Consider the following 19,922-nt stretch of genomic DNA (forward strand, 5'->3'; position numbering starts at 1 on the left):
ATTGGATAGTCTTGACTCTTGGCTAGAAAGGATAGTTCTTTTAATGAATCGTTTTTATTCAATGTTTTTATTGGCTTGTTAGCTCCAATGCAGCATGTGTCATACGCATTAAAAATATACGTTTTAAGCGCCATTTTGTATATTAAAAAATAAAGTTGTTTTTATCAAATTTTTTTGCGTTGCTTTTTACCCATAACTAGCGAAGTTCTTGGCGTGTGCTAATAACCAGGAGAGAGAAGAAAAAAGAGGAAACTTAACAGAAACACAAAAATACGGAAACATGTGATTTGTGTTTGACAGACGTGAGACGACGTAAGCTTTAATATTAGCGCTATGATGTCCTAAATTAATTCTGTTGCGGTGGAGCGACCTTTTCAAGCTCATGATCACGATGGCGGCAACAAACATTGCAGCAACGACTATGTGCATTGTGATACTCGCGCTCGTCACTTCCTCCCATGCATCGTTTGCGAACGGCAGTGCGTTGATTTCGGACAAGCCAAACTGGTCCCGAATGATCGACGTTCGGGAACACTCTGAATCCCTCTTGGGGAACGAAGATGCCCCATGGGAGAACTGCACTCTTTTGCTGGTGACCATCGCAAACGTCACCTCCGTCTTCGAGCGGTGTGCGCTCATGAGAGCCCGCCCCTTCACAATGTGTGAAAGTTGCGTCAACGAATATGGGGTCGCCGTGAGGATCTTTGACCAGCTTCAGAAAAACGTAAGTGCACCTTTGCAAATCTGCCTTTCCAGAATAAAGGGTCTGGACGAGTACGTTGCCGAAGTGACGCGGTACCCTCACGTTGTGTTCCTTGCACTTTTTTCTTATTTCCTTTGTTTGCCAAATACAATAATAATAATAATAATAATGAACTTTATTATCAGAAGTCAAGGTAGTCGCACAATTATTTCACAATCAAAATTCTCTGCCCTCTGAACAAAATTATTTCGCAGTTCTTGAGCTCTGCTCATCTTTATGGACTAGTGTCATTTAGTGTTAATTTTCTACGTACCCCTTTCTTTTTCGTGCATAGCTCACAGATCCTACAATGAAGCTGTGCAAAGACGAGTTTTTCTCGTCTGCAAAGTTCTCCGTCGTCTACAAAACGATTGTGCACATTCGGGACCTCTGGCAGAGCGCCTCGTGTGACGGTAAGCCTCTCGTAACGAACCCCCTCGGAAAAATTGCATACCAAACGTAATCTTCTTTGTCGTTCCAGGTTGCTTTGAGAAACAGCTGTCAAGCGACGGCGGCTACATGGTCTCGAACGACACAATAATCTTCAATCGAAAGCTGCATGAAATGAATGAATGTGTGGATCGGTCCGAGTCGGTAAGCTTGCTGCTGCAGTTGCCATGAAACGGCTTCAATATATGAACATGTTTTTTCTTTTACCAAAGGAGAGCAAGAACAGGACCAACCTGTGCATTATCTGCGATGGACCGTACAGAGACCTCAACCGGTTTTACAATGGCCTGGTTCGAGCTAGCAAGGATGGCAACATTTGTTTCGACATGGTAGATGCGGTAAGCTTGCCTCCATTTAAACCCGGTTGGCTGGTTTGGATCCCGGCCGAGGTACCTACAGTCTGATGGAGGCTTATTGCGGACAAGGCGCCAACCAACACAGAGTTTCGTAGCGCGTAAAAAGATCCCCAGTTGGTTGAAATTAATCCTCAGTCCTTCGCTTGGGCGTGCCAGATACACTTTGATGGTTTTAATGCCAAAGGTGTGTTTATACATTGCTTATTTCAGTTCTTGTTTTCTCTAAGCATAATTACAATGTTTTCTGCGAGCCTCGTATTGTTATATACAGATGAGTTTCTGATTCATAAGCAATGCAATGTCTCATTTTTAAGGCTGTGTCTACCGTGCCGTCCAATGGCACTCCACTCGCGCCTACAAGTCCCGTCCGAAAGAGAGTGGGACGGCACGTGTATCACTGGGGAGCTCGTTAACACACCCCCTGCCTGCGTTCACGCCGCTTTGCGGCGACAGTATGCGGCTGCTAATTACAAAACTATTGACCCATTTAACCCCGTCGTACATGCCGCCTTGCAGCATTCAGCCGGCAAACCAAGCCCCGCTGTTCCCCATGCGCTTCCGGAAACAAAGTCCTGTACAATTTCGTTCAGCGAAATTTCGTCGACAACATTAGGTTTTCCCAATGTTGATCGTAAAAGAGAAATGTAAATATCAACAAATGCGTCGACAAAACAAAATGTTCGAGAGATAAAAAAAACAAAAGTAACCTTGCACTAGGGATTGAACCTGGGACCACTTGCTCATGAGGCAGACGTCTTACCACTAATGGCGAATTCCACTGGGCGTTTTGGAGCGCGCCGGGATCAGTTGACCAGATCTGGAATGGAGCACACGATCTGAACAGGGTCGCGCCGCCTACGGATCCCCAGTAGAACATGACCACTGCTCTGGGATCGGCGAGTGCCTTCCCGTCATTCAACTGCCTGGGAATCCCCTTTCCGCAGCTGCCGCGGTCGTTTTGAAGACGTTTTCGCAATCGTGGCGCTAACACGTGTTCGACGCACGAGCGGCAGGAATAGCTCAGGAGCTTCTAGCAAAGATTGCCGGAATGCCCGTAGAGCGGCCAAAACTTTCTCTTCTCCTTCCTGGAAAACGAACTGGTAAGCAAGTGGCCATTACGCGAGATGGGCGAGATGCCCCGCGAGAAAGGAAGTCACGTGTGTGCGCCGAGGGCTGACCCGCCTGGTTTCCGGTTGAATCTGCCGAAATCGTCGGAGCGACTTTTCTCAGATCCAGATCGAGATCTGGAGCGGGAGCTAATCCAAAATGACCAGTGGAACACGTCCGTCTCGATCCCGATCACCCAGTGAAAGAGGCTCGCTCCAGAAAAGTCGATCCCGGCGCGCTCCAAAATGAACAGTGGAATTCGCCATAAGCTACACTGCAGCTTCAAAACACTGTGATCGGGTGGGTGCGTTACAATCTCTCGTGACCGTTACGACGAGCCGACACAACACAAGTCGGTGGAATACACCGGCACACCGATGCCATCCGTCGGGTAGCCCCGGAACTGCATGCGACTAGACAGATGGTTTTGCAGTGTTTGCAAGGATAACATCCATGCACTGTCTACGAGAAATGGTTGCTTATAACTAGGGTGTGTATTTTCCGGTTTTAACCGAAAAACACCGATAAACATCCGTCGGTGACGAAAATATAAAATCGGTTAAAACCGAAAAACACCGGTGGTTGGATTTTTTCGTTCTGGTTAAAACCGAAAAACCGGTCGTGGCATGATTCCGACCTAGCGAAACCTTTTCCCCGTAGAGGTTCGTCAAACGTGTTATCTCGTGGATCCTTCCACTGTTTATACATGGCTTGCACATGGCGTCAGTCCGCCCTGCTTTCTGGAGGTCAAAAGCGTCTAGTGAACGCAGTGGAAGCTAAGCTCTCACACGCCTTTCCCCTATTGTGTCTCCCATGGCCCCCTTTTGTCGAAAAATTAACGCGGTGGAGGGTAGGCTCTCGTGCCCTTTCCCTATTGTGTCTGGTCAAGTGATGTCGGTGCAAGCCACGTATTCAGAGGTTGCTGTGGTTCCTGGAAGACACTGCCAACGTCCGTGTCATACAGGAGCGTGCGTTTTCATAATTGTGGGTTGTGAACCGCAAGCATCCTGCTGCCATGACGGATGCAAGCCTCTCAAAGTATGCTTGCATCTACTATAATAACCAAGTGTGAGAAAAAGATGCTTCCTAAAAAAGAAGTGTATGAAATACGTGAATAAAATTGGAACTCTCTGTCTGTGATCAATCGCATTTTTTTCCACCGATAATCACCGATTTTAGCCTTGTCGTGAGACGTTCCACCGAAATACACCGGTGTTTTAAAAATAAATAAACACCGAAAAACATCCGCCGATTTTTCTCACAAATAAACACCGGAAAGTACACACCCTACTTATAACATTGTCAAAATTCTTTCAAGGCCGTGCGGAAAGAATGACACATAAAAATGAGCAAATAAACAATAATTTGAAGTGTTCCAGAGCTGCCCGATAGGTGGCACCAGTGTGTGTTCTCATTGTAAGTGGCCACAAGAGATAGCAAGGCACTCGATCGCAGCCAAACGCAAATGTGCGAACCGGACTTAAAGAACCATGTTTCTTTCTTCCATCCAACGTGTGCAGATGAATGCGACGCACATGCTCTGGAGCTCTCACCTGTGCTCTGTGCACCAGTACAGCAACACGCCTTCCTTCATCGTGGCCGGCGTTGTCGGACTTCTGGTGGTGCTTTTCTATGCTGGCGCAGGTCTTGTCATCAACCCGCTCAACACGGAACTTGTCCCACGTCAGTTTTCTTTATTCCCTCCGTACTGCTCCAGTGCCAAGAATCGAGTGAAAGAGGGCAACACTGATCTCTATTGTAGTAGGCTGGATCGCGGATCGGGAGCCCGTCGGTGATACCATTGGCGGCGGCCATTGCTTGACACCAGGCAATACACGCCAGTCTATGGGAGAAACATACAAAAGTAGGAATATTGAAGTTTCTACGTGGCAATCAAAGACAGATATTTTATGATGCGCTGCGGTCATTATATTGGGTGTTTGGAGTTAGAATCGGTATTTGTAAAGCGTTTGAACGTTTGTTAAATAATCAAACGTGCCAGAGGACCCATGGCTGAGCTGGCAAGCTTGCTGTCGTAGTGGAGTAAACAAAAGAATTTGATGAATCTCAAAAAAGTTCCAGCTTGACAGTGGCTTTCCGGGAGTGAGCGAATTCTGCATAGCAAAGCCTTCAAGCTTGTCATCTGCTAAACCCAACTCAATGAAACTGCCACTGACTCCGCGGTAACTCTAGGTAACTCTTTTCTCGTTGAGCTGAACTCCATTCTTCGCCCAGTGGAGTCACTCTTGTCTTCAAAACATTTATTTATAAGAACTGCGAGGGCTCACAGTTTTAATGTTTGTGCACGAGCTTTACGACATGTTTCCCGAAAAACAGCGTAAAAGTTACAGTGCCGACAACAGCCTAGAAACAGGGGAAACGGCACTTTTCCTCGTTTTTCCATAGTCTCATGCATTAGCTTGTGTTGAGTGATGGCTGCTTGTGGTGCCACTCGGCTTCAGCAAGCAAGCCTCGATCTGCGATCCAGCCTACTACTATAGAGGTCAGTGGAGTGGAAGAAAAACACTATACACTTCCATTGTCTCTGCTAACTATCATGGTTTTTGGAAAATGTGGTTAGCATCTCATTGTCCGAAATTACTTTTTGGCGTGACTTGGATGATGACTTTATTTTTAGCATATTTGTTTTCTAGTTTCTTTTTTCTTTTTTTGTCTGGAGCAAGAGTGCAATTCAGCCTTCCAAACCAAAAAGTGTTCAAGCTTCGATTGTGCATATACTCGGTCTATTTCATTGATTAGCGCTCATGAGATCTTTTGTTTGGTGAGCCAGTAATGGTGTAATGGAGCTAGGCCATTCCCCCTCCATTCACTCCCTGAGATTGCAACCAATAGAGTAGGGGGGAGGGGGGGATTTCTGGGTGCTGCCAGAGGTGGCTCCATGTGGCTGGGATGGCTAGTACCTGCCCCTCCCCCCCCCCCCCTGACCCATTACTACACCACTGCAGTTATGTAAAACTTTTGATAATAAAAAGTAGGGGGCGAGAGGACATAAATTAGTCATATGAAAGAAGAAAAAAAAATCTTTGGTAGGTACGTGTATGTGTTTTACAGAAGTTCTGGTTGTGAGATGTTCCCAAATGCACATAAAAGATCAAACCAAGCATTACGCTCAGTTTGCCCGTCTAGTTTTTGAAATAATCGCAGATTAATTAACTGACCGCATTGTGGGTCTTTTCCCACATCTGTCGACAACTCCTGCCACAAGTAATCTACTTGGTACTATTGTGTTCAAGAAAGCAAGCTTAGAATGAATCTCAACGTCTATTGTGGTATCTGTTTCCTATCTGTTTACAAATGCCTTATTGAAATTGTGAGTGAAGCAAAACTGTGGTGACGTGCCAGAATACAGGCTTCAAAGTTGTCTGTGAGCAAACTACTCAGCATTTGTGTTCATATTTTGCACTTATTACCGAGTGTACACCTGGTGTACCCTATGCACATCAGCAAAGAAGTCCAGGTGTATTTAGTTTTACTTGGAATAAGTCTGCTGGTGCATTAATTTAGTTTCCACATGGACAACACTTGGGATCTTTCCTTTTCACCAAAGAGAGTAAAGCAATAACTTCCCGTATGCATGTTTGTGGAGGCATAGGAGTGCACGTGCAGGTTTTGTTTATTGTCGCTTCACATTCTCATTTTTTTTTTTTTACCCTTCAGCAAAACGGCTGTTCAGAGGACGGATGCGCTATGGCTCATCGTCTACCTCTCACCAAGCTCCGAAACCGACCCAATCCTGACAGAAGATCTCTAATAATTTGATTGATTTGTTAACTTTAATCATGCTTTTTATCCTGTTATACGTCACTTTTTGGGCATAATATTTACTGTGAACTTTGAAATACATTTTATATCTAAGCACTCCTATATCCTTTCATTAGCTGCATGGGCTTTCAAGCAAACGGCTGGACTTGATTTTTGGTGCCGTAGCGTACAGTTGAATCTACCTGTGCAGTAAATATCAAATATACAATAAAATGTCTATGCATTGTTTTGAAAATTCCGTGATGTGTGTCAATCAACCGATGCTGAGATGTCTACAGGGTACTGTCTGGATGAGGCTGACATTCATTGCAGTGCAGGTTTGGAAACTTATTCGGAACTGCTGTACTCATGCACATCCGACATGGATATGTAAATATCCTTCCTCATACTTTTTAATTGTTGCCAATAGTACGTATAAAATAAAATGCCTTTATCTGAAGGGTTAATTTAATTATCTTAGGACATTGGTTAGCCAGGATGAGTGGCCTATATTTTTCATTGCCCTTACTTTTGATTTGTTCCATATTCCTGCAGTATACTCGTTACAACTTCGTTCACTTTTTTTAAATACCAGCAAGCCGAAAAGGTCGAGTACTGCTACTCAATGGTTACAGAGTAGAAGTAAAACTTGCAGCACAATTTTGTGTTGATGGCAGGTACAAGCAGCACAGCTTTTTCTTCTTTTTTTTTTTTTTTTATTTGATTCGGCTTACCATAAAAGGAACACAGCTTTGCCGCACATTAAAATTGGGGCCTGTCGCATCCCTATCGAATTTTACGATCGAACGATATCTTCTTGGTGGAAGCTCAGCGGCAAGCAGCGGTACCCAAAAGGAAAGGGCCCGAAGGGAAAGAGTGTCGTTTGCTGTAAAAGAGAGGCCCGACTTCCAGTCGCATTTTCTTTCATCGTCTGGAACGGTGCCATCCCCCGAAGCCAGAACTCCCGCAGCTGGGTACCGCCCGCCGCTACGCTCGCGTACATTCGATCACGAGCAGCCGCCGGTGCAGTGAAGAACGTCCGCAAATATGGAAAAGGTAAAAGTAGGCATCATAGGCAGGTGAGCGCACAGTTGTCTTTACTTGGTATTTCGTTTGGCTCTGGCTGGCACGAATGTTTCAACCGCTGTATGCTTCCAGGAGAAGTAAAAAGCGATGTTGGCTAGCTACGTCCTCCGCCACGTGCGTCGATCTGCTCGAAAAGCAAGAAAGCAAAAGGATGTTCGCAGCGTTCGCAGAGTTCGCGCGCTGTAACCTGTTTAGTGCTTGGTTGAGCTCTTTCAAACAATGTTATTGCATCGTCCACCTAACTTTTTTTCGTGTTTTATCTGTTCAACTGAAGCAACTGAAGTGTGCTCTCCCATAAAAAAGAGACAATTGGACTTTGCGTAATCATAATGGTATCAGGGTTGCCGCCGGGGTTGCCGGGGTCGTGACCTCTACCGGGAGGAGTTCATCGGTGCATCGCCGCACGTTTCGTTCTACGATGCATTGCTCCGCTCACGATGTTTGTTCACTACGCATATTGCGCCTGGAACCCGTCTCCAACTGGTGTGTTTGCTGCGTTTACCGCGTCCAAATATGTGGCCCCACGGTTTCCGCCTGATGACGTCATAAAAGTGTCATGCTGTCGCCGACAGCGATCCTGGCGGTGTCCCAGCGGCGGTGGTGTAGGTGGCAGACGCCTGTACTGCCTGTACTGCATCAGAGTAGCGATGTGGGCGAGTTGGTTCATGCCTGTACTGCTGCAGATCGCTCTACAGCACCGAGTCACTGACAGCACACAGCACTGCTCTCCAGCTTGATAGTCCACGGAAGCTTAGGAGTTGGCACGTAGGGAGGCTGTAGTGAGGGTGGGCGCAACTCAAAACCTGGAGAGCGTTTGCAATTTAATGGCGGCGCCTGAGGGAGAGGATTCGAGAAAGGATATGTGCCAGTGTTGCCTGCACGAGAGCAGGCGCCCGCTCTGTTGCAGCTCTGTTGCTCCATGCGCCTTTCCTCCTCTCGCCTCCCATTGCAAGCAACGAGCGCCTTGGCGCAGCCTCTCTCGCTTCCTTCTCGCTCCGAGAATTGCAAACGTCGAGCGGAGAAAGCAAAGTTGCCAGACAAGCAGCAACGTCCAAGATGGCGGAATTTACCATTTTTCGCGTTAAAAAAATACTTAACCTATCGCAACAAAACTGGTGGCTATGGAAAAGTAATCATTTATACCTTGTGTAAATTATTCAAGCACCTTAATGGGCTGTTATGACCCGAGTTAGGAAAGAAAACGACCCTTTGCCCCATAGACTCCCAGCAAAATTTAGCAATTAAATGGCGTCCATGTCCCGTGATCGCCGATCTAGCAGTTGCACCCACCCTCACTTGAGCCTCCCTATTGGCACGCCGCGACGACAGCGACACTCATGTTCGCTCGTGCTACTCGTGCTTTTCGCCAGCATTTCTGCACGCAACCACTAGGATCGCGACATCCCACAGGATGAGACTCCGGCTTTTGTGACATCATTTGTTGCCAGTTCGGGACCACTTTCGATTCATGGCCGGAAGAGAACGCTCAACAACGCAAGCGTAGCATAAAGGGTGCGGAGATTCGTCTGGCGTCGTAGCACTACGCTCGAGGAGGAGAAGAAATGAAGGAGGGAGAAGAGGAAAGGAGAAGGGGTGAGGAGGAAACTGGTGGAGGGCCCCCGGAAAATTTGTTGTGGAAAAAAAGGAAGGGGAGTTGGTGGTCGGGGAGGTCCCTTGGCGATTTTTTTGTGGGTAGTTTGTTGTGGAAAAGCAGACGACGACTTTCAGAAGGACAGGAGCAATAAGCGTACGCACCCTGGGTACAGACGAATCCGTACCAGGGTGCGTATTTTCGGCACCGATTTGAGGTCCAGAGAGGGCGCGGCCAATGACTTCATGGACGTCCTATATATATTTGGTGTTCTTTGACGTAAGCACCCGACCACGCGCACAGACTCGCCGACTGACCGACGTTTCAAAATGCAGTTGGCGGCATCCAAAATAAAACGCGTTTACGTCAAAGAACAGCAAATAGAATCTGGACGTCCGTGATGACACTGGCCGCGCCCCATGGACTTCAAATCGGTGCCGACAATACGCACCCACGGTGGCCAGGGCGCAGTTATGGCGCAGTCACGTGACAACAGGGATCAAGTACCACTTACGTAACTCCTGCCCCCTCCCTTCCTCCATCTACGTCCCTAGACGTCTATTTACAAAATTTATTTTGACGTCCGTGATGTCACTATATTTGTTTCTCCTCATTTTGGCATCTCGAACTTTGGAGTTTCGGGGTTCGGACTGAAAGTGATTGAAAGTGCTTCATTTTTCTCTTCTTCACTTAATATACTAGAGTTGTGAGTGCGCGCCTGTCTGTGCTCTGTGTTCCTTCTTCGTTTGTCCTCGTCTCTTTGTGCGCGATTTTAACCATGGTCAAACAAATATTTTGTTTGCAGGCGGCGTCGCGGTTGAACAGGCATTTTCAGAAAATAAATATGCAGTGGACTGCAGTTTTAATAACCTGTAAAAAACATTAACAAAAATAGTTTTTCTATTTTGGTGAAGAAGGTAGACCAGCAAAGCTGTACTATGGTGGGTATGAAGTAATGGCCGGCCGCAAGTTGGTAAGCCAAGCGAAAAAGCTCAAAAGGTTGCCACCATCTGAGCGACAGCCGCAACCAGACAACCGGCAAGTCGGTTGTCAATAATCTATAACCAACAGCGGCAAGCGGTCTGGTTGTCTATAATCTATAAGCAACAGCGGCAACCAGACAACCGGCAAGCTGGTTGCCGCTGTTGCCTATAGATGGCGGTAGCTGTCCAGAGTTCTTTGTCATAGGTCATTTGAGGACGGACACGATCCTGGGGAAACTAGCCTTTAAAAACTCCGCTGTAAAAAAAAAAAAAAAAAAAAAAAAAAAAAAAAAAAAAACTTTTCTTACATTAGTATCAGGCCGCACGTAACGTTTTCTTGGTTGTGCCCAACGTTGTAGAATGCGGCACCGTGCTTTTCATGACTGCAGCCACACGAAGACGCGTTCACACGGTATGGAGGCACATAAAGCGTGCCAAATTTCTGAAAGTTTAGATTCCCTTCCTTCCCTCCCTCCCTCCCCTAATTTCAATTCCTGTGGCAACCCCTGTCCCCGACTCATCCTCAAGCAGTCCAACTTTACTACATCTCACTAATAAAACCGTGCAGTACAGCCAAAGCTAAAGGAGAGAAGGAGAGTATCCCGACCTGTTACAAAAGGCGGGAAAAGAGGAACGGGGGAATCTCAGCCCTTCTTCCCCGTTCCTCCTTTCCCTCCTCTTGAACATGTTGGCATACGCTCTCTCCACTGTAGCTTGGCTCTACTGCACCGGCCGGCGCACGTCCTGGAAATGTTCTCTGGATGATGGCTCAGGACTTTTTTCGTACGTTTTCAGGACATGTGCCAACATTCCTTTGTGTACAACTCGGAGCTAGTGTCTGGGCATGTAAAAAGAATTAGTGAGAGGATGTTCTTTCCTGCACTAAAAGCCTGAACTGCTGTATTTGTAGCACTACAAATACAGCAGTTTGGGCTTTTACAGCAAGCAACAACCACATTTAAATTAATCCTATCACTAATTCTTGTTACATGCTCATACAAGTGATGCTTTATTGCAGCACTTGACATTTATCAAGTGGTGCCATAGAGCATAATTTGTGCAATATGTTACTGTGTAGAAATTTTTTGTTGAGTGATGTAACAAAACTACTTTGTATTCAAAGTAACTACTGAATACTATGCGTCATCAGCCCTTAGCATGAGCACGAAAAACTAAACAAGTTTGAAATATAAAATTTATTTTCAAAAGATACATTCTTGAAAATATAAGACCGTTTTTAGGAAGTAAACAATATAAACTAGAAAATGTAAAAACAAACTGAATGTAGGAAGAGAGTTATATAGGTGTTCATCATAAACTTGTATGAACAGAAAAAAAAAAAAAAAAAAAAAAAAAAAGGCAGGAGCACACGCACGGTGATGGAAATCATCATGTACAGTCTCGACCAAAAGAAACCCAAACGACGGAGCGACAGGCTCCCGCCCTCGTTGCGCAACTTCTGGTGTGCATCGAGCACTGACAGGGTATGTAAGCTCGCCAAGATTTTTATTTTATATGACATATAAGAGCCCTGCGGCTCGAAATTCGTTATCTTTCCGCCCGAAAACCGCCGATCGAGAACCGGTCAGTTTGAGCCGCGCTCACTCTCTTCTCCGAGGTCACGTGCTGTTTTCTATGGTTTAGGCACAACCACCAAAGATAAGCAAAGTCGGGAGGGTCATGGAAGATACACACTCAATACTAAAAATGGACAAAAAATACGATACTCAATTTTTTTTTTTTTTTGTGACTTCTAAAATGCTGCAAATAGATTGATTGAGAAAAAAAAAAAAGTTGCATAGCCACGTGATTTTTGGTTTCGGCTTTAGGGTGACCACCCGTCCCGCGACTCGCGGGACTGTCCCGCATTGAGGGCTCGTGTCCCGCGTCCCGCGTCCCGCGAAAATTTCTGAACTCTTCAGAATGTCCCGCATTTCAGAGTGTCGTAAAATTCACTCTGTAACTCGTGGTGCTGCCGAACTACACGGCACGGGGAAGCGCGAAGGTCGATGGTAATCGTGTGAATCGCAATGGTACGTCATTTTCTATCCAAGCATTGCGGGAAGCGACCGTCGTTCTTGCAGGAGTAACCGACGCGCATACGCCGTTGTGGCTCTCCCCATTGGGGGCAAACTATTGTAAAAAACAATGCTCGCCAAAATTTTAAATATAAAATATTGTAATTATTTTCAAATCGCTCTGCAAATGCGAAAGGGTTGCTGCGGATCTTTTTTTTTTTTTTTTTTAAGAAAGACAGTAACTGTCTTCATGAAAACAAAATCCGCCAGGTGACGCAAGAAGCCTCAAGTCATAAACAACAAAATGGCTAGGTGGCGTAAGCTACCGCCCGATCCAAAGGGCTCAGCCGTATTCATCCATCCATCCATCCATAACGGTCGAAAAATAACATAATGTTAAAAAAGTATTGTGTAGGACCATGTTGCTAAAAGTACGTTGATAGGAAACAATAACCCGTAAAAGATTTACTGTTTCCTATTTCATCTGATGCATAGAGTTCTGCTACTGTCGATTTTTATGTTCAACTTTCAGCACGTTTAATAACATATTTGGCATAAAAAATATATCACTGGGAGTGAAAACTATTTCAGCTTAATTGCTCCGATACATTTAACAAGTGTATAAACAAAACAAGATATTAAATCTGTTAACACAGCCTCGGTTTGTAGTGTGCGTGTTAATTAATTTCCGCTACCCCCCTCTCCCTCTCTCTCTCTCTCTCTCACCCCCCGCCCCGCGTGTCCCGCATTTCGCTAGCAGGAAGGTGGTCACCCTATTCGGCTTAGAGCAGTTGCGTTTTTCGACATTATCAAAAACTATATGTGACGCTGGAGCAAAATATTGATTGAAGTGATTGATTGGATTGAATGATTGACTGACCCTGACGCATAAATAAATCTCCTGGCAAAAAAGAATTGGGGGGTTATTAATGTTTTTTTAAGCCGGGGTCACACTTCTCATACATAATTCTCTCAGACCGTAGGAAAATAGGACGTTTAAAAAATTCTTGTTTATGCTGAGGAGCGGCATGTTTAACATCAACATATCCCGCTACATGACGCCTCGCTCATCCAGACATCTAAGAAGTATCCATGGAAGCCAAATGCATTTAGAAAGGACAAATAACGACATTTCCAAATATTCCCTCTTTTGGTCACGTGATTCCTGTTGTCACATGACCGCGCCCTGACAACGTGCAAAAAAGAAGTCCCGCTTGCAGACACGGCATGAGTGCTTTTTCGCCTTTGGTAGCTAGATGCCAAGTTTTACCACCGAAGTTGGCGCCTCAGACCTGCACTCTCACACTAGATCTTTTAATGACAGCATGCATTTTAGTTAAGAAAAATATTAATAATAACCAAATACCTTAAAAAAGGTTATTGGCATGGTGGGATTAGCGGATGTACCACCGCATGCGGCCGTTTGTAATCATATATGGTAGAGAGGCTTTCGTTTTAGTTTAAGCGAAAACAGGACCATTCACTAATAGTAATACAAAGTTAGCTGAAATGGACATTCGACAAATCAACTGCTATAGAAAACGGACTTGGTAATGGCACTTTGGCGAGTTGAGCGCGTTGATAGGAAATTACACAGTAACGAAAGAAATACTTAAAAGGGACGACACAGACGACACTAAAGCAATGTCGTCTGTTTCGCCCCTTTTATGTATTTCATTAGTTACTGTGTAGTAATGGCAACTCCACACTCAAAACTGCTTTGTTTCCAGCGGCCTCATTGGCCGAAGTTGGGCGATGCTTTTTGCCAGCGTGGGCTACAAGGTTGCACTCTTTGACGTGGAGTCACGCAAAATCGACGATGCCCTGAAGGATATCGAGGATCAGCTCAAGACATTAGAGAAAAATGGGTCTCTGCGAGGCAATCTCACTGCAAAACAGCAGCATCAACTCGTCCAGAAAAGTGCTTCGATGGCAGAATGTATTAAGGGGGCCATTCACGTCCAGGTACGTGGATAAACCGTAAGAACTTACCAAATTTTCTAGAAAACTCCAACTTTTCCAGGAATGCGTTTTTGAGAACTTGGAGCTCAAACAAAAAGTGTTCCTCGAGATGGACAAACTTGCAGACGACAAAGTGGTTCTGTGCAGCTCCGCGAGCTACTTGCCACCTTCGAGCTTTACCAGGGATCTTAGACATAGGAGTCAAGCCATTGTGGGTCACCCTGTAAGTGTGCCATCGATAAAGCCCTGCTGCGGCGTCTAAGGATACTAAGAAAAAGATGCTCGGTTTCCAGGTCAATCCACCATACTACGTCCCACTTGTGGAAGTCGTTCCAGCCCCCTGGACAGACCCCCTGGTTGTTATCCGAACCCGTGCTCTCATGAAGGAAATTGGCCAGAAGCCAGTTGTCCTCAAGAAGGAAGTGGATGGCTTTGTGCTCAACAGGATTCAATGCGCTATACTCAATGAATGCTGGAGGCTCATTCAGGTAACTATGCCATAAGCGGAAGTGTTAGTTATAACATAAACATGCTGCACACAATTGGTTGATATGCCAATTCGACCAGCAGAGAACTTTTAATCAACATTTGCCTCTAGGCATTAAGCACCTTTAAATACGATCAATATATGCTTGTGCCACAGCAAAGCATTTCATGACAGCACATGTCATAAAAGAGGCACTTAAATTAAAAGACGACTTGCCTAACACTGTGTCCTAGGACGGAGTCGTGGATACCCAGGATATGGACACGGTCATGTCGAACGGACTTGGGATGCGCTATGCATTCTTGGGACCCTTGGAAACCGCTCATCTGAATGCGGAAGGCAAGTGGAAAAGCTCTTTATAAAGCCCCAAATTGCAACTTGTAAAGAACCAGCACGTTTGGACTTCTGGCAAGCCCATTAAATTTCAGCGACCCACTGAAGATAATGTTGCAGCTCAGGTTTCTGCACCTTTTAGGCGTTCAGTGTTTCAACAGCCCTTCCTTATCGGTTCAATCGATCATTTCAGGAATGATCGAGTACTGCCAGAAGTATGCCAAGGGAATCGTCAAGGTGTCCCAGTCCTTTGGCCCTGTCCCCAGCTTCGATGGTCCCACCCTAGCCAAGGTGAACAAAGAGCTGGAGGAGAAGATCCCAGTCAAGGATCTTCCCAAGTGGCGCAAATGGAGGGACATGCGGCTGGCTGCCCTGGCCAAGCTGAAGAGAGATGCCTAGATGTATATGCAGCTTACAATTACTCTTCAGACATTCAGTCGTGTAATGCTGCCAATTTATGTATTTTTTCAAATAAACATAACACCAATAATGCAAATATGGATTTAGCTAATCTCTAGTAAAAGAACATTTTGATTTCTACTTGGTAATCACCTGTATTTATTACAAGTATAGGTATAAAAATCCCCCATGACCAAAAGTTGCATCCTCCTCCTTTGAAGGATTCAGAGCAATTGCTATGCAGGTCAGAATCTATGCAATGCAGTGTTGGGAGAAAAAGAAAATCCTTAGGATTTCATGGGACACCCTGTAGACTTTGTAGGTATAAGAACAGCTATACCCAGACAACGTTCACACACTCGGCGGACATCCTAAGGATGGCCATACTGGGACGTTAGAGATGTCCTACGGACGGCTGATTAAGGTTCTGAAAACCTATCAAGTGACACGCCGAAGGACGTCCTCACGATGTCCCACGACGTACGTTTTCTGGACTCATTAGGATATTACATATTCTTTTATACTCCACTACCTCCAAATTATTATGACTTTTATAGTACACAATGGCTCAAAATGGTCCTGTTTGATGTATACGACATAAAGCTTTATTATGAGCGTCACTGGTAAACATTTCCTTTGAAAAGTAATTGTCGAAAAATAAAGTCGCAAAACTTCAATCTGACAAAAAATGACACCGACATAAGAGTACTTTATGTATAACAGAACTACCGGAAACCAAGTACAGAACAGTTATAACACTTTGCTGAAAGCCAAGAATTGCAAAACCGTGCAATATTTAGGTAAACTATAATTAGGATTCCGCGTTTTCGAAGTTCATTTTTCGTGAAATTCGGAGGGTGTTTATCGGAGTATATTTTTCGCTGAAAATTCGGGGTTTATCGGTGTTTATTTTTGTTATATTCCCAATTTTTTTAAATTCTGAGTTTAATTTTTCTGCCTTCCCAATCCTTCAAAATTCAAAAACAAAATAAGTAAAATACGGACACAAACGTGCCCTAAATTTATCATAACTGACCTGTATCGATTGATACCTGCAGCTGCATTTCGAATTCGTGACTTTATTAGGCACGTAGCCAGGATTTTGTTTCGGGGGGGGGGGGGGGGGGGGGGGGGGGGGGCGCCTTCGACAAAATGCTGTATGAGGGGGAGGGGAGAGAGGAGGCCCCAGTAAAAAGGAAGATTTCGGGGGGAGAGGGAAGCTCGAGCCCCATGGCCACCCCCCCTGGCTACGTGCCTGGCCCTTATCACTGGTAAAACTGCGGGCAGATCTCTCGCTATTTTCTCCTCTCTGCGAGTCTGTCCCTCTTTCATTTCGACGCTAGCGCCTCCTAGGCTGCCTTTCAGCCGAACGCCGCGACAGGTGACTGCTGGCAAACCCTTGCTAGATCGGTGTTTATTGCGCGACTTCGATTCACAGCTCTCCTGTTTTCGTTAGGATATGAGTCACGGGTGTCCCTGACGTCTTGACTACTTATGTCTTTCGACTGCTTCAAGTCTGGGGCACCCAAGTTTTGTCGAGGCTTCGGCTGTGTGTCTGCTCAAATCATTCGGTTCGAGATTAGATTCAATCTCTCGCTTTATTAACATTCATACAAAAAAAAAAAAAAAAAAAAAAACAGAAAAAAAAAAACACTGAACCGTGAGACAGATGGTCCTAAACTCACTTCCTCTTCAGCAGACGGGGGAGCCAAGGTGATAAGCGCGCAATAACACACGTTTCTGTTAAGGAATGCGAAGCCGTGATCTTACGGTGCGAACGGAGCAAAGCACACCGTAATTTCGAGGTCGCCGACTCCCTGGTTTCCAAAACATTCGACAACCAAATATCATTACTGCTTGTGTGCTTTTGTTTCTGCCAGGGCTTAAAGTCTGGGGGGTCCCAGGGGGTCTCGGACCCCTCACTTATCTTAAAGGATGGTCTGAGACCCTCCTCCACAGCCTCAGCATTTGTGAAAGCAAAATCATATGTTGCAATAAAATAGCTTGTTCTCAGGGATGCGACATTAGGGGATTAGCAATTTGAGAGTTGCAAGTGCACCGTGGGTAGAGTCAGCAGTCGGGTTTATTTTATGTGCATCTAGTACATCTCTTTCTTTTGATGGAACGGTGAACCGTTCACGAACCACGCCGCCTGTCTGCATATTCCCATACGACGACACATCATCCCCAGAAGAGGTGGAATCCTCCGAGGAGGAATTGTTTCCGTCCAGCTCCCGAGACAATCTGGACGTAAGCGTGCAATTCCGAAATGAGCATGTTTCCATACAACAATATATTTTTTTTCATACATCGATTTTTGTGTGTACTTTGAACGCCGTGCATTTAAGTTTTATTTTACTATTAACGTACGTGTATTACCGAATTTTGCATTAGCGTTTTGTTGGGTCTTTTGTTTATTTTTTCCTTTAATGAGGACGTTACCGAAGTCGAAATGTCCGATTCCAAGCGAGTGCCCTATGTTTTGGCCATTTCGTTTTACTTTCGCCAATTGCGCTTCCAAAGGTGCAAGAGAGCTCGGGAAAAGCTTTGAGGGAACGATGGCGGTGCGCGCGTCCGTCGTTTTTCTGAGTGAGCACGTGAGCGAACCATCACAAACGGTAACGGACCATCCCCTACTATGCCGGAAGACGGGATAGGAGCCCGCACCCTCTCCGGATCCTCCCCTACCCAGCCCGAACCTCCGAAAGCCCCGAGCGCCCAGGCGCTCGGGGCTTTAAAAGTAGCGCAAGGTGCGTCGATGGAAGAGGCAAGTGCAGCGAGAGGCCTTTGAGAAGATTATGGCGGCACAGCGCATCTACTCTAGCGCAGCACTGAGCTAGATTTCAGACACCATGTTCTCCCTAGGAGTAACACGCGGCACGTGTCTCGAGTATTTCCACAACGATGAATAACGGCACTTTTCCACGGATAAAGAAGCTTTAGGCATCCTGAGTCCAATCCTCACCCCTGCCCGTTTCGATATGAGTGAGCGTCGTATCTGCCTGCGCCGTGCGGTCGTGTCTCCGTGTGTCACTGCTGCCTGATGCACGCTAAAGACCCCGCAGGCTGGCGCTTGTACTCCACTCGGAAAATTTCTCATCTACAGCTGAGACACCGACCCCCACTGAGGCTGACTAACTTCCGGCTGTATAAACATACGCACACTATTATTATTATAGATGCTTTACACGCGCGCCAGGTTGAGCCGCAACTGCCGACCTTCTCTTGTCTTACCGAGATGCCGAGCCACTGAAGCAGGGTTGACGAATCTCCACAGAGGCCTATGCTGGGGAGAAGGACACAGTAGCACTTAAAGTGTCAATAACCTCTCCTGCTGCGGCAATGGTGAAGTGAAGCGAACGGAATGAAGGGAAACAAAATCTGAGGGTCGGTTATGGCGGCGCCCATGGCAGCTAGCAGCTTGACAAGATAATGCAAAAGGGTCATTCGACGCCAAACGCCTCAGACGTTGCGCTGGACCATCTTCAATAATAATAATAATAATTAAAAAAACATGGCTGTTTGTTTTAAGGTTTCCTTTCCTTAAAATAGTTTCGCCCAAAATATGTTTTTCTTTTTTATGGCGTGAGCGTAATTTTAATTTTAAAAATGGGCGTAAAAACTAGGCATCATTTAATAATTCGAACGACGTTTTTCGCTGTAAACAGTGACTGTATATGCAGGGCAATTGCGAGTCAAGAATGCACATGCGTAGAACACCCTGCGAAAATCACACTCCCGATCAGCAATTGCCTTGCGTGCGCGCAAAGCTTCTCAGCTCTCGCGTCAGGTGGCGTGTCGTGCGGTGAAGAGGTGCTAAGAAACAATGCCAATTTGCGACACGGGAGCTGAACTTCAATAGCTTTTTTTATCGCTTAAAAAAAAAAGAGTAATTTTGTAATAAACTCTTTTCCCAAAGTTGTTATTTTTCGTATTTTTACTTGGACCGCATCAGGGTAGGATAAACGGCTGTTCAGGCAGAAAAAACTGGCTTTCTCACGTATTTGTTTCCGTAAGGTATTTTTCTGTACGGCTTCAAACATGCAAATATCTTTCAAACATGTTTCATATGTAATACATCTACAGCGCTTTCAATAGAAAGAAAAAAGGCAATTGCCAGGCGCCGTGCGCTAGTTAAAAAAAAACAACAACAACAAAAGTGCTAATTTTTTTAACTTTTCAACAATAAAAATTAGATAATTATCACAACAAAGCAAGCTAAAAGACGTTCGAATTTCATAAAAACAATTGTGAAGCGTTTCGAAAAAAATATGATTTTTACTCAACTATTGAATAATTATAATGCCTGGTTCTATGTTCAGTTTAAAAATTAAAACCACGCTCATGCCATCAAAAGTAAAAGTCGGTAAACATATTTTAGGAAAATAAGTTAAAGGGGACATGAAAGATTTTTCAACTTTTTCCTTCTTAGCTTTCCTCCTGAGCTCACAAATCGCGTATTGGAAAGGAGGGACTCACCTCTGGACCCTCGTTTTGTGCACCCGGACACCGCCATTCTCCTCATAGACTAGCCCGTCGCTCAAAACTCGGACAAGCTTGCTTTCCCCACCCCGTCGACCCCTAAGCTGACAGTGCTGTGGAAGCTACATGCTCGTTGGACCAGCCACACATTGCCACGTGATCAC

The 19,922-nt window shown here is 45.4% G+C and overlaps 2 protein-coding genes across 2 annotated transcripts; both read left to right on the forward strand.

The window, feature by feature from the left end:
• The first annotated feature begins 201 nt into the window (after nucleotides 1-201).
• Nucleotides 202-6,673, forward strand: LOC8038274. The gene is made up of 6 exons (XM_029984774.3): nucleotides 202-724; nucleotides 1,038-1,155; nucleotides 1,224-1,336; nucleotides 1,405-1,530; nucleotides 4,176-4,338; nucleotides 6,334-6,673. The coding sequence occupies exons 1-6, from the start codon at nucleotides 383-385 to the stop codon at nucleotides 6,411-6,413; spliced, it is 942 nt and encodes a 313-aa protein (XP_029840634.1). The 5' UTR covers nucleotides 202-382; the 3' UTR covers nucleotides 6,414-6,673.
• A 626-nt stretch (nucleotides 6,674-7,299) lies between these two features.
• LOC115324251 (lambda-crystallin) lies at nucleotides 7,300-15,373 on the forward strand. The gene is made up of 6 exons (XM_029984775.4): nucleotides 7,300-7,496; nucleotides 13,826-14,060; nucleotides 14,119-14,280; nucleotides 14,351-14,545; nucleotides 14,778-14,883; nucleotides 15,071-15,373. The coding sequence occupies exons 1-6, from the start codon at nucleotides 7,465-7,467 to the stop codon at nucleotides 15,274-15,276; spliced, it is 936 nt and encodes a 311-aa protein (XP_029840635.2). The 5' UTR covers nucleotides 7,300-7,464; the 3' UTR covers nucleotides 15,277-15,373.
• The last annotated feature ends 4,549 nt before the right edge of the window (nucleotides 15,374-19,922 follow it).

Source organism: Ixodes scapularis, unplaced genomic scaffold (assembly GCF_016920785.2).
Source record: "Ixodes scapularis isolate PalLabHiFi unplaced genomic scaffold, ASM1692078v2 PGA_scaffold2__306_contigs__length_199485367, whole genome shotgun sequence".
NCBI classification, from domain to species: Eukaryota; Metazoa; Arthropoda; class Arachnida; order Ixodida; family Ixodidae; genus Ixodes; species Ixodes scapularis.

Coding starts and splice junctions, on each gene's coding strand:
- LOC8038274 (XM_029984774.3), top strand. CDS start 383: ATGATCACGATGGCGGCAACAAACATTGCAGCAACGACTATGTGCATT. Junction 725..1,037: donor TTGACCAGCTTCAGAAAAAC/GTAAGTGCACCT, acceptor TTTCGTGCATAG/CTCACAGATCCTACAATGAA. Junction 1,156..1,223: donor GCAGAGCGCCTCGTGTGACG/GTAAGCCTCTCG, acceptor TTGTCGTTCCAG/GTTGCTTTGAGAAACAGCTG.
- LOC115324251 (XM_029984775.4), top strand. CDS start 7,465: ATGGAAAAGGTAAAAGTAGGCATCATAGGCAG. Junction 14,281..14,350: donor AAGCCATTGTGGGTCACCCT/GTAAGTGTGCCA, acceptor CTCGGTTTCCAG/GTCAATCCACCATACTACGT. Junction 14,546..14,777: donor AATGCTGGAGGCTCATTCAG/GTAACTATGCCA, acceptor ACTGTGTCCTAG/GACGGAGTCGTGGATACCCA.